The following is a 13,844-nucleotide window of genomic DNA, read 5'->3' as shown; positions in this document are numbered from 1 at the left end:
TAAAAATGGCTAATATTTATTGTTGCTACTCTTTTAAATCTTACGATTATGCTCGAAGCTGAGGCAGGCTGTGATTATGGTAATGAATGAAATGTTGGAATGAAGAAAGCAGGAGAACCCCGAGAAAAACCACATACACGGTGTCTATCCACCATAAAACCAGATAGTGCGACCTGGGATCGAACCAGTGACCCCTAGTACCAGAGGTAAGCACCTCTACCACTCACCCACTGCAGCCCGTGCTTATTTTGTGTAAATTTTAATTATCCAATAAATGGTTAGATTTGATTGGTTGAAGTTTAACGTTCCTTTTCAGCACAAAGACCATGAAGAGGGATCTAGTGTTTAAAGTGAGATTCGATCCACCACTGAGTTTGTATACGAGGCAAGAACCTCTACCGGGAATCGAAACTGGAACTTCGCGCACAGATAGCACGCACGTTGGCCTTGCCTACGAGAAGGAACTTATATATATATATATATATATATATATATATATATATATATATATATATATATATAAAAGTATTTGTGTTTTCTATAATGTGCCACACAAATGTCATACCATTTGTTTTATATATATATATTTTTTTTATTGTGCAGTAAAGAGAGAGTTCAAAATTAATAACCATAGGCTGGAAATTTATCTCTACTGACGAACGTATTTAATTTGACAGCGGTTTTGCCTCTTATGTTGGAGATGAATCTTTGTGTTCCTAATCTTTTTAATATGCAAGTCTTAAGAATGAAGTCATTCGTACGGAAGCAGGCGAAGATCTGTTTGTAGCTTTCTTTGCAGAGACAATCGAGAGATTTGAGATGCAGTACAACCCACTTTGTTGATTTGGATAGACTTCGAGTAGAACTTTATTTATTTATTCTTATCCATGGCATTCCACCGGTTCACAGATATGTGATTATAAACCAACTATACATGTAAATCAGTAATTTTTGAATAGGTACTGGTTTTTTATTAATTTTCACGTAAGTTTTATTTCTTCTCTTAATCGAATTCCTTAACAGTACACTACCATTTTATCTGTTATTTACCAGAGGCAACCCCCTGGTACCCTACCTCGAGGTATTGCTGGAATCAGTAACAATATTACCAAAGGAGCGAGTTCCTGGCATCTGATGGGGCTCCTCCTCCGATTCATCAGTTGATTTTTCTAAAGACTCAGATCCTTCAGTCCCGCTAGAGGGACCTTACTTAAAAGGTTGTCTGTTGTTGTTTGCACTGAAAAATAATGAGGAGAACAGTAGTTAAATCAGAGAGCGTTCTCTGGGGTGAGGGGTTCTTATTCAATCTGTGGGTTTGTGCTGAACAATATCGCGAACGTGGGTTTTCTCAGGGATCTTCCACTTGTTTCCACGTTCTAATTCGTCCTAATATCCAGTACATAACACACTTGTTCGTACGCTGGAGTTTTACTGATAAAAGTTGCCATAGATTGCAGAGAAAGTTATATTTTTAATTTATCCTTTTACATGTCTATTGAACACTAACCATCAAGATATGAAGGAAAAAAGTATATAAACATATAAAACAATTGTAACTTACGTAATTTAACAAAAATAGACGCAAAAATGTTGAAAAAGTATAATGTACAGTACTATTACACTTTGTTCCCCCTCAACGACGCCGACTTTCCAAAATTTATGTGAGTGTATATCAATAGCGGGACGTGTTAGTCTGTATGTTTTCAGGGAAGTTTTGATATTTGATTGATTTATTTTTAATTATAATCTTTTAGGAACACTGTCATAAAGGGCTATGCTGTAATAAAGTAAAATATGCTGATACTATAAAGATGTTGGGGATGCCCTAGCTCAGTCGGTAATACGGCTGACTTAAACGCAAGAAACAGGTTCAAACCCGGGTCCAAACTAAAAATCTTGTTGGTGCGGCGCACTCACAAGATTATTTGTGTGGGTGCCGGAGCACCTACATAGTCGGCGCGCATGCCTTGGCTTTGATTACAGCAGCACATCGTTGCTTCATGAATTGAACCAGTTTCGTACATCTTGAAGGTGTAATCAATTCCCATTCTTTCCGAATAATGTTTTTAATATCATCTGTACATGTTACATTGACTTTGAAGACCCTCTCTTTCTAATGTGACCAAAGGTTCTCAACAGGATTGAGATCCGGAGACTATGGAGGCGTTTTCAGTTGCTGAGGAACGTTCCGTGTAATCCACTCTTTGTTAATGTACACTCATGTCCAAAATTATTGTCGCATGTCTATAAATATGGTGTTGTAGGAATATAATTTGATAACGAATTTGCCCGGTATTTCTTATAATGTTAGTATGTGTATAATTGGCAAAGACATGTATGTCGCAAATTTCATGTCAAAAGAGCACTAAATAAGAACAATAAAACGAAAATAAAATTTTCTTGTCCATTTAGCAACATTTTGTTTTACTCATTCTAATTTTCGTATTTTTTAATTCTTTTCCTATGAAGTTTACCACAAATATACATGTCCCCATTATACACATAGTATCAGTATTAAAAGTACCCTACAAAATTATTATCAAATTATATTCTTACAAGAAGACATTTATAGATATGCGACAATCATTTTGGACATGAGTGTACATCATGTGCCTACTATCGTTGTCCTGTTGAAAGACATAATTTTCTGATATCCTCATCTTACCAACACTCTGCTTCACATTGTTTCAAAATTGTGTTCTACCACCACTTATCCATAATATCATTTATGAAGTACATATTCTCAACTCCTCTGACGGACACCCTCCCTCTTATATATGAAATCCCTACTATGTTTTACAGTTAGGAGAATGTTCATTGTCTGTATTAGTTTTTCTCCAGACTCTTGTGATGGCATCTGAACCACATAAATTTAATTTTGTCTCATTACACCAGATGGTACGATTCCAAAATTCGTGGCTATAGTTCAGAGGCGTCTTAGCAAACAGAAGTCTAGCAGCACGATCTTTCTTGCTGACGTATCTCCTTTTTGTTATTCTCCTACCATGTTTCCATGTTTCCACAACAGTCAACGAATTGTCTGGTTGGACATTACTTTTCCACTCACATTTTCTAGTGCTGGACAGCTCAGACAATGCAGTTTCAGTCACTATGGAGCATTGGAACGTAGAGCATCGCGTGTTCGCGGTCGAGCAGTTCTTTAGAAACAATGATTTTGTGGCATAATGGACGCTATTCTTACGGAGATGCAGATGTCCCGTATTCGTGAGTGATGAAGCCCATTTTCATCTGGATGGTTATGTTAATGTACAGAACTGTTGGTACTGTGTGTTGGAGAACCGTCAAGAAATTGAAGCTGTACCGAGTTGGAGAGAGCAGTGCGTAACTTTCAGGAGAGGATCCAAATTTGTGTCCAGCAGGAATGACGTCATCTGAACAACATTATTTTCCGAACCTAATTAAGGTATGCAATGCAATAAAAGTACTATTACTGATTGCGAGATTAAAAAAAAATAAATAAAACCGGGTGTCAGTTAATCAATAGTGAAAAACCTGAGTTTTCCTCTGCTCCACGCAACCCAAACATCCTTTTTGTTATTCGAGTTGCATACTTCCCAGGTCTTTTTTTCATCAACCTTACTCTTCTCGTGGGAACAACGGGCACTTCTGCTGAATTGGTAAATAAAACTATCCAGTTTAAAGTAATTATTTATACATTTATTCTCAGAACATAAATAAATAAACATGAATAATGGCAATCAGTCTCCACAACAAGTCACAAGTGAACTTCCTTCTTTATTCTTTTTTCCTTTACAACATTTTTATAAACATAACAGCTAAGATTTGTACCAGGAAAAAAATGGAAGCAAAGACAGAAGTTATACATTTGACACTATTTGAATAAAAAGCAGATTAATATTTGTTTTTCTTAATAACAAGACAGATAATAAGTTTTACAATTACTTTTGAATCTACGAACTTGACTTATAACAAGTAATTAAATTATCTAATTAATACTTGTTAAGTGCACTAAGTTGGTAGTTTCTTTTGTTTTTCTACACACCAATGTAAAACATATATTTTGTTAGAGGTACTGTAGTGTTTCTTTTTTTTCCGTTCTGTTAACAATTGGCATAGATATACAGCAGCAGGCATGAAAGAATTCATACATACAGAGAACTTATTTGGCAGTAATAGATTATATGATATGAAGCCACTTGATATGTTTTTAATCTATTGTAAGGGGTCATTGCAGCATAAATCTGAATATAACAATATTTAGTGATTTAAAATTTGTCTTCTAAGTTTGTGAAAACAGGCAAAAGCGCAGAAATGTTAATATTGCCAGTTTAATTATTTTATATTTCTTCGCTTAAATTTAATATTGAAATAATAACAGTAAAAGATGTACGATTTACTTGTTTATTTGATCGTAATACTTTTTATTCGGCCAAATTATCAACTAGCATTTTATATGACTATTTTCACTTGTTTAGTATTGAATGAAATGGACAATTTTGTTTAATTTTTCTATTTATTTTAGGTTATTTACACTGTTATCTTTTTTTCAATATTATTATAATCAGGGTGTGTATCAGTCACGAAAGTCACGAAATCAGAAAACGGTCATGAAAGTCAAGAAATTCAGCTTTTGGTTCACGATTTTTTTTACCTGTACAAATATAAGTACAGACTGGAAAATGTTGTTCTATAAAACGTCAAAATTCACCACCAAAAATGTCTATGATCGGCTTTTCGTCGAAAATCGTAAAACAGCGTCCCAAACAGATCAAAAGAACAAACTGAAATATTTTCTTTACCAGAATTCTCGTCATGCAAAATATACTTTTAACCTCAAACCGGTACAAGATAAAAGTGAAATGAATATAAGGTAAAGATAAGGCATCATAGATATATTTTTTAAAAAAAGAAAAATAGTTTGAATGCAACTAAACATGGTAAGGGACACTGAAAGTAATTTTAATGAGCGTGTTATGACTACAGCACTCTATATGCCAGTGAGTCTCTCTAACGATAAAATTTAAGGCTATATTATATTGTGCAATCATTAGTCTGTGGAACTAATTAGAAATCGCTTGAAAATAAAATGCAGAAAAAAACTGTTTTCTACTATGTATATGTTTGTGCATACAATATAAATTTAAAATATGAAGACGTTTAGTATAAAACCTATATGCTAACAAATTTATCATCAAAAACTTGATGAGTGAAGGTAATATGAGAAGCGCGCTATTCTAAACTTTTCCATCCAGTGGATCACATAAATAGCATGTCGTTAAAAATATGGATATTGATCGCAATTTAAACTAAGAAAACGTTCATTAATGTAAGGACACGGCTTATTTACAAAAGCACAAATTATAACCAAATTATCGGGAAGAAAGCATCTTATTTTGAATGAATCTTTAAACGAAATATAACTTCCTGCCGTATAGATAAACGTATTCTGAAAATAGTTCTTCTTATTTCGCCCCTCATTTAACAACATTTCAATATTTCACCTTGAAATTATTTTGATTACAAGTATTTAAAAAAAAATACTTTCGCGTGTAGGCATTATAAAGTAGCACCTTCGGTACTAACTGGTCAGTTTGTACCGTTGCAATAGAATCGATATATTTCGTATACTATTCACATAAGAGATTGATTTTCTTTGAAATACAAGAACAACAATAAACCTCTGTTCTTCTGAACTTAAAAAAAAAAAAAAAAAAATCAAATTAACTTTCCATGTGCGCTCCCTTGTATAATATATTTTTGTTATTTATATTGTGGTTCGATCTAGTCGCTTAAGTGGACTAAGTTCTTGTGAGATATTTGGTATTGCATTGCATGTAATCCGTTGAATCAGGACAGCCCAGGACATCGTTGCGTCGTACTTCATGCTACGTTTGCATAATGTATTACAGCCTTTGTAAGTTTTTGTCTTCGTTGAAGGTCGCAAGCTCTCCAACAGTATGGTGTAGCAATTATAATAAAGGGTTAATTGTATCTGTATTTTCAGTATTAGCAAACTATACGTTTCTAAGATATTATTATATGAAATCAAAATGCACCAAAGTAATCTAATACCATGATTCCTAGTCGCGCATAAAACTGAATGCAATATTTTTTCAATTAGTTAAATTTTTTGTCCTAGACGCAAGAGTTCTTAAGAATTGAAAACAAATATGATAGGGTTTCTTGGGATGTTTTGTTATCACTAAGAAAGCATAAAATCACTCACATGTATTTTACAGAGAAATAGGGTAATCTCCGTATTAGCCAAATATGATCCAAACATGAACATTCATAATGCTCGATCGTAAATATAAATATTCCATAAAATATCATTTCCAAACGCTATAGAAAAGAACAATTGAGCATTGTAGTAAAATATTGTACACAATACAGTACCTCTACAAAAATTCTTTAAAATTATATATATATATATCTTTTTTGTATATATATTTTTAAGATTAAAACTATTTAGGCATGATGTTTAGGAATGACCCTGTTGTTTTCTATTTTTTAGAAAATCAGAGATGACACTAAGATCTACAAAAATGACGAAGAACAAAATATACTATTACTAGATGTAGGCACGCCCACGCATACATACAAACACATACACGCATATAATACATACAAAATGTAATTATAAATACATTACCTACCTAAATACAGAGCGAAATCAAAATAAACGCGCACAGAACACACACACGCGCGCGCACACCGAAAAACTGTACATATGTGCACGAATTGTCTCTAATTCATATTTTTTTTGTTCTTTTTTTTTCACCTTCAACTTGAATTTAGGAACCATTTTATCATCCAATGAAAGATTCCATTATTTTATTATCCTTGATGTTGCCGGACTGCAATTTTTTTATGTTATCTTTTATTTATACACATAATTTGACGCTATAATACATTCTTTCACAATGTGTCATAATACTTCTCTTAACACGATACTTTGAATGTACCGTACTGGACAAAAATATTTAGGACGCCCTCTTTTTTAAAAATATTTTTACAAAGAATACCTTTCCTTTACATTGATCAAGAAGTTTCTTAAAATTATGACTGGAAAAAAATAATAATAAAAACTTAAATCGTAATGGTTACTGGGAAATAGAATTGGTTTATCTAACTTTTTGGTGATAGTTTCAAATCTGATTCAAGTCAATATAAAAATATCCCTTTAACATTCATAGTATACACAATCAATATAATTTATTTGGATATCGTACATATATTTTGAACGATAGTGTAAAGTATTTGTTTTATTGATTCTTATTTTTATGTATATATACGTATAGATGAGGATCAAAGTTAAACTACTGACATCTGGTGAAGTGTAAGTTCATTTCTGTGCTGTCATTCTGAATAGATCTCTATATCTACTTTTAGAATAAATCTCTTTTTGTATTTTTTTTTAAAATTATTACAGCATGTGAAGTTGGCCACCTAATTAAGTTAGGCTGTGTTTATCTAGTTCCTCAAATATTCAGCTATGTTATCTGTGAGTTATTAATAGCTATAAATTAAACTTGCTCTGTAGAACTACGGATGACCAACTAAGACAGTACTTTTATGCAACGTGTCTTCCTATTGAGTCAGGCCTGGAGCATTGAGTATAAACAAGTGAATCCACAAACTCACAGCAGAGTGTTCAATGCAAATGACCGACTACCCTGAACCTCATTCCGCTGCAGCACTCTCAGGCTTCAGGCCTGATCCAATAGCAAAGGCATGTTAAAATTATTGGTGAAAAGAAAAAAGACAGAATAATATTATTTACAAAAGTATACACAGAGAGAAGACAGAGGAAAGAAAGAAAAAAAAAAAAGGAGATGAAATACACTCCCAAACTTTGATGCCAACGACATCGTGAACTGGCAAGTATCAGAAGTACATATATGCTGACAAAGATAGTTACCAGGTCGCATGTATTTGGTCTAATAAATAAAACAGATCAAAGGAGCACTTAACTGGAGAATAACAAGTTATTTCGTAATAAACAACAAACGTAAAGTTAAATAATCCTCTAGAAGTATAAAATTTTGATTTATTATAAAATGATTAATGAAATTAACAGCATATAACAGAATAATAGTGAATCTTTTTTTCTTTTTTAACCTTAAAATTTCTTTGACAGCATGACGATAAGGGCACCCCAGACTCCGCGAGGCGGAGCAATGAAATGGGAACCCCAGAGAACGTTGTTTTACATTCAAGACACATATGAGAAATTACACATAATCAGGGATCTCCACTATGAGTTTTGCTGGGAAGGAGAGGGCACCTCTATCGCCGCTACTGCTTACAATTGACAGTTGTTTATCCTAATTCTACTGTCAAGTTTCACGATAATACATAACAAATACAATATAAAATCAAATTTATGGCTGTACCATTTTCTATCAAGGAGAGAGTCTGGAAAGTGATTAAAACATATAGTTATATTCAATGAAGATAATAATAGTAAACATAGTTTTTATATATCCAATTCAAATATTTATGGTCAGATACAATTAATGTCTTCTTTCTATTTGAAAAATAAGCAACATTCACAGTCAACAATCTAATTAAGTAAAGACTTCCAAATTATTGAAATATTAGCAACAATATTTCATACTATTCATACTATACAATTCAGGATTCATTAAAATATAGAGTGTGACTTGAATCAGATTTGAATTAATACATGACATGTTAATAAAGGTAAGACAAATTTAAAAGCACAAATTTTGTTGTTTTAATAACGCTGGGAAAGAGAGGGGTATAAAGCTACGAATCGTAAACACATATTGGTCTTATTAATTACTACATCTTTCTGTTTACTGGAAGAAAAAACTGGCGTCGACAAATATGGAAGCCTAACACACATCACAGAGTATTTCTAGTTCTATTTTGTTTTTATTTTTTTAAAGTTTTTTGTTTTTAAGTTTATGCAGGTTTTGGGAATGTTTGAAACACTTAAATCTACATACTTTTTTCTCTCTTTTGTCTCAGCTTAAGCAAACTCACACTACAACTGCACTTCACTAGCATGCCTAAATAAACACTACAAAAGTCCTCATAGTTCATACGAACTAACAAAAAAAAAAAAAAAAAAAAAAAAAAAAACTCAGCAATATCATATTTTAAACACTATTACTTTAAAAAAAAAAGTCAATGACAGGTGATTAAATGAACACATTGTTTCATGGTATGTCACAGCCCAGGGCAGTACAAGATGAGTTATTTTCTACAACACTTAGAAACAATGATTTTTTTCTTTCTTTTTATTTATTTATTTCTCGGAGAAAGCTCGTAAGTAAGACTTGTTTGTAAGTGAAAAACGGGCAAAGTGTATATTAAGCGAACTATGTACACAATATTACATAATGTCAGCAAGATAATCGGTGGTGAAAGAAATGGTTTAATACACAAATCAATGGTACATGCATTTAAAAAATAGATGAAGACGCGTTTTTCATAACTTGTATGCCATAACTAATCACACTTATATATTTATGTGTATAATTATTTGAAATGTTGTATATAGGTTAGTAGACATAAAGCTGAGCAATATTTTGTACGGGATGAGAACAGCCATCAATATACTATATACGTTGATATATATATATATATATATTTTCTAGAAGAGGAGGCGGTAAATTTGAAAATTCGAGTAGGAGACGTGATTACTGCAAACAAACAAGAGGTACTACTTTATACAACAAAGAAACTAATTTTCTATTTCCAAATCATTTCTACTTACTATATGCATGGTTTACATGAGGACAGCAAATCAGATGCACCAATATAACTGTCAGAAATCGTACTATTTTGTATGAGACTAAGGGCAGCATTTAATTATAAGTGTTAAATTTTAGAAGGTGATTATGTCATATTTTCAGGTTCAAGAAAGAAACAGACCATATCATCTGTCATAAGACATAAATTATGACAATTACTGTTTATCATCATTTATGGCATCTGGACTACTACTCGTCATGTCCAGAGGAAAACAAAAATGCATACTGACTGAAGGAATTATCTCAACATTTCACTACTGACTGAGAATATATTTAAACGAATAATGAATATTATGCGATGTGCCGAAACTTTATTTTTCTTATTTTTAATTTTTTAATTTTTGGTATACATATATAAAATAGGAAAATGAAAGATAGTTATTGTGACTCTTTTTGAATACCTTTTACATGGATAACTTTTGAGTGTAGCATCCCTTTCAGCAGCAAGGCTATATAAGACGTGGACCTACAGCTTAAAGAGGGATCCGTAAATACCTTTTACGTGTAAAGAATACTGGAGAGATCTTTAAGTTATATATTGCTACTGTATCTAGTGATAATATATTATCCTTACGAGTTTCTTAGTACTGTTTTTTTGCCTTTTTTCTTGTTTATTGTTACCTTTTAAATACCTTAAAACGTATTTTTTTAGCAGTACTTCCATCCAACTTCTGTTAATTAGAGTAGTAAGAAACCGAAAAATCTACATCACATTTCTTTCCTACTAGAACTTCGAATCATTTAACATTCTGGAGAATATTTGCTGAATATGGACAATACAATTAATTTTAATGTTATCAGGTATTAAAGAATGCCTAATGATGTGGGGTAGATCCAGCTAGCAAACTTATCATATAATGTACTGTAATTACTTTCTGTTCGCTAAGCTATCTTATAATACTATTATTGTTATGATAAAATGTTAACGCGTCTTCACCTATAGTGTATGTAAAAAGTGCAAGATAATGACCGCCGTTCACCACGTCATTCTTGGGAGAAAAATACAAGTGATGTAATAAGCTCCAAAGCTACATTTATAAAATGAAAATGAATATTGAATATCAAAAGAATTTAAAACCATAACAAAGATTTTTTAAAAAATCTTAATTGTTTCCTATTAATAAAAGTACATCCAACAAAAGTATCAAAATTTAAGATTATTTTGTTGTACAATCTTGACCAAAGCTTTGTCTTCTGACGAAATAGCTTTTATATACTACATATAAATTTTCTTTTGTAAAGAAACAGTAATTTTAGAATTCTGCCTCAACTTTTTACGTTTAAGACAGAAATTTTGACCAAGATTGCGCCAAAAATTTCAACAAATTTTACTGAAAACACTTGATTTGCTACGAATCTTTTTGCATACTTCATGTTCTGGCATGAAATCTCGAAAATGTACCCAAAAATATGTTAATTATTCAGAGAATGAAAATCTTAATACAATTAAAAAGGAATTTAACCTTTCGAGTTGACCTACCATATTCCTATGTAGGTACAAATGTAATTCTGGTTTTTTCGCTACTTTTGACATTCAGATCTATTCTTTTCTTTCAAAAATGGAGCCTCAGAGGCATTTTACAGGTCCTATTACTATTGTTCAAATAATTACGTGAATGAACATATGTGGTCGTTACCTTGCATCATGTATTAAAAAAAAAAGAAATAACAATTACTCCATTAAGAGGTATTTTTCCATTTGTCGTGGTAATCCCAACTGCTGTGACCCAGACATAATTCGCCTTGATCCTAAAGATTTCCGCACTGCCCTCCAACATATATACTGAAGATCATGAGGCTGAGTCCAATACTTCATCATACTAAGCTTCAACTGATAAAAGACAGGGCCTAAAACTTTATAACACTTCACATGTCGAAACATGGTTCTTAATACATGACTATGCATCCGTTTCGGACATTCACCCATAATTTGGGATAACAGGGCCAAAGTCTCGGAACAATTTTCAACTTTGCGTCGGCAAATCACTGCCCTTAAAAACCACGTAAATGCAGATTGATCCCTGTCACCTTCGCCAGCATTCCAGACCGACGCACCATAGTTCAAGAGAAGTCGCGTTAGGGAGACACTGTCATCGAGGTAATTCACACTGTACGTTAGTAAACTACGTCCTTCTGCATTCACTGCATTGGGATTGCTTCCTGCTTCCAGTAACAAACGACTAAGCTCTGTGGCTTTGTCAAATGCACCTCCTTTCAGTAAGTTCTTGGCGTAAAGAAGTGGAGTGTTACCCTCATTATCCGGGATTGACAGTTCAACTTTTAAACTGATCAAGAGTTTCACAGCTTCTATAAGATTGTCCCAATTGTTGACAACATCACCTGAAAATAATAATAATAATAATAATATAAACATGGAACAAATGGATATTTAAATGACCTATGATTTGTACATGTATATAAATGATCAAAAACTACTCCACTCTGCATTTTTGAAAGCAAATGTTGTGAAATTAGAGCTACGGTATCGTAGTCGGTAAAGCATCTATCTACCAATTGGGCGGTCTTGTCTTCGATCCCCGGTGGCAGCGGGAAACTTTTCATGTTCCATATCACTCTGAAGTTCACTCAGCCTTTTTAAAATGGGTACTTGGGACGACCTGGAAAGGTAAAAGGACCAGAGCATGGCGCTGTCTACATCACCTCTATGAGTGCTTAAGTCAAGAAAATGTGAAGCCTTTACCCTCACACACTGCCGTTGCGGCATCATGGCCTGTCTCGAACTTATATTTATTTTACTTGAAAGATTTAAAATTAATACTGTAGGATGGGAAAATGCTTAGTACGTGACTGTAAGGTTCTCTGGCCATCCTTTCCAGTGGCACCACTCTACAAAGTGTCACTAAACTCCATGTTATAAATTTATTAGGTGATTCTCTATATCAGATGAAAGAAAAAGTTCTAAACATAGTTCGGAACACGCCTCCTTTCAAGGTTATAAACAGCCGAAAATGTGAAACATCACATTTTAAAATGCCTTGACTTTAAAATAAAGAAAAAATTAGTTGCAGGAATTAACACAGGAACTAGTATGAGCTATCTAAATATCGATGCTTCACAATTCCCCGGCACCAGCGTAACAAATTGTATTAAGTAAGTTGGGGTACGGAAATACACTTTTAAGTATTAATTGATTAACTCGTTGGGTGGGTTCCAGTGGATTGTAATTCTACGAACTGCTTGTGATAGGTTCCATCATTTCACGTCAGGGCGCTTTAAAACGTGATGTTTCACATTTTCGGCTGTTTATACCCCTGAAAGGAGGCGTCTTCCGACCTGTTTAACAGAAGTTTTTTTTTTTCCTTGATTTGATAAAGAATCGGCTCAACTTCCCTTTTCTGCTCCTTAAAGTTGTTCCTAAGAACAAAGAACATATATTGTGAATTTGAAAAATCACCATTCTAACCACTTTGATAACTAATTTATGTTATCTAACCATATACTAGAAAGAGTTCCACAAGAAATAATGGTTATAAAAGTTGCCGTGAGGCAATGGCAATGGCATGGCAAACATGTGAGGCAATGGAAGAGCTCTTTGAACTAACAAATATATACTGTGGTCAAAAAGCCAGAAATTTATATCGTTGGTAGTCGATGTTCTGATATACATATTACTGGCTAGACCCAGACTCGTATATGCTATGTATTACTGTTTCGAAGAAATACATGAATGGCTTTTGAAATTTACATGCTCACGAAATTGTCTATGTTTGAAAATTATTAGGAATGTTTCAGAAATATGTATCCCTGATTGCTTTTAGATTATGCAAATGGAGATTTAATTACATGGTTACTATAAATCTTCAAGATAAGGTAACGCTTTGTTGTAAATAGTGTGTTAAGAGATTCATATAGTTGTGAGTGATTTTTTTTTTCTAATAGTTTGTGTGTATATTCACTTAATAGTTATTTTTATGTGCAATTGTTTGAACATGAGAATAAGCATGTTTTATTTTAGTTTCAAATGTTTGAAAGTTAGTCGAAGAGTTATAAGTAAATTAAATAAAATGTTAGTAGTGGCTGTTTTTGTTTGCAACTTAAACCTAATATTAATCATAG

At 32.8% G+C, this 13,844-nt stretch overlaps 1 protein-coding gene across 3 annotated transcripts in view; it reads right to left on the bottom strand.

Annotated features, from left to right (window-relative positions):
* Window positions 1-3,656: 3,656 nt before the first annotated feature.
* The window catches only part of LOC145693087 (ankyrin repeat and SOCS box protein 6-like), a 161,851-nt gene continuing 151,663 nt past the window's right edge, over window positions 3,657-13,844 (bottom strand). For all 3 annotated transcript variants that reach the window (XM_081768768.1, XM_081768769.1, XM_081768770.1), the window contains exon 5: window positions 3,657-12,107. In XM_081768768.1, the coding sequence (XP_081624894.1) occupies window positions 11,440-12,107 (668 nt within the window). In that variant the 3' untranslated portion in view covers window positions 3,657-11,439. The remainder of the gene's footprint in view (window positions 12,108-13,844) is intronic.

This window comes from Thermobia domestica, chromosome 8 (genome assembly GCF_964235325.1).
Source record: "Thermobia domestica chromosome 8, izTheDome1.hap1.1, whole genome shotgun sequence".
NCBI classification, from domain to species: domain Eukaryota; kingdom Metazoa; phylum Arthropoda; class Insecta; order Zygentoma; family Lepismatidae; genus Thermobia; species Thermobia domestica.
The sequence above is the reverse complement of the archived record's forward strand: the minus strand, read 5'-3'. Positions and strand labels throughout refer to the sequence as shown.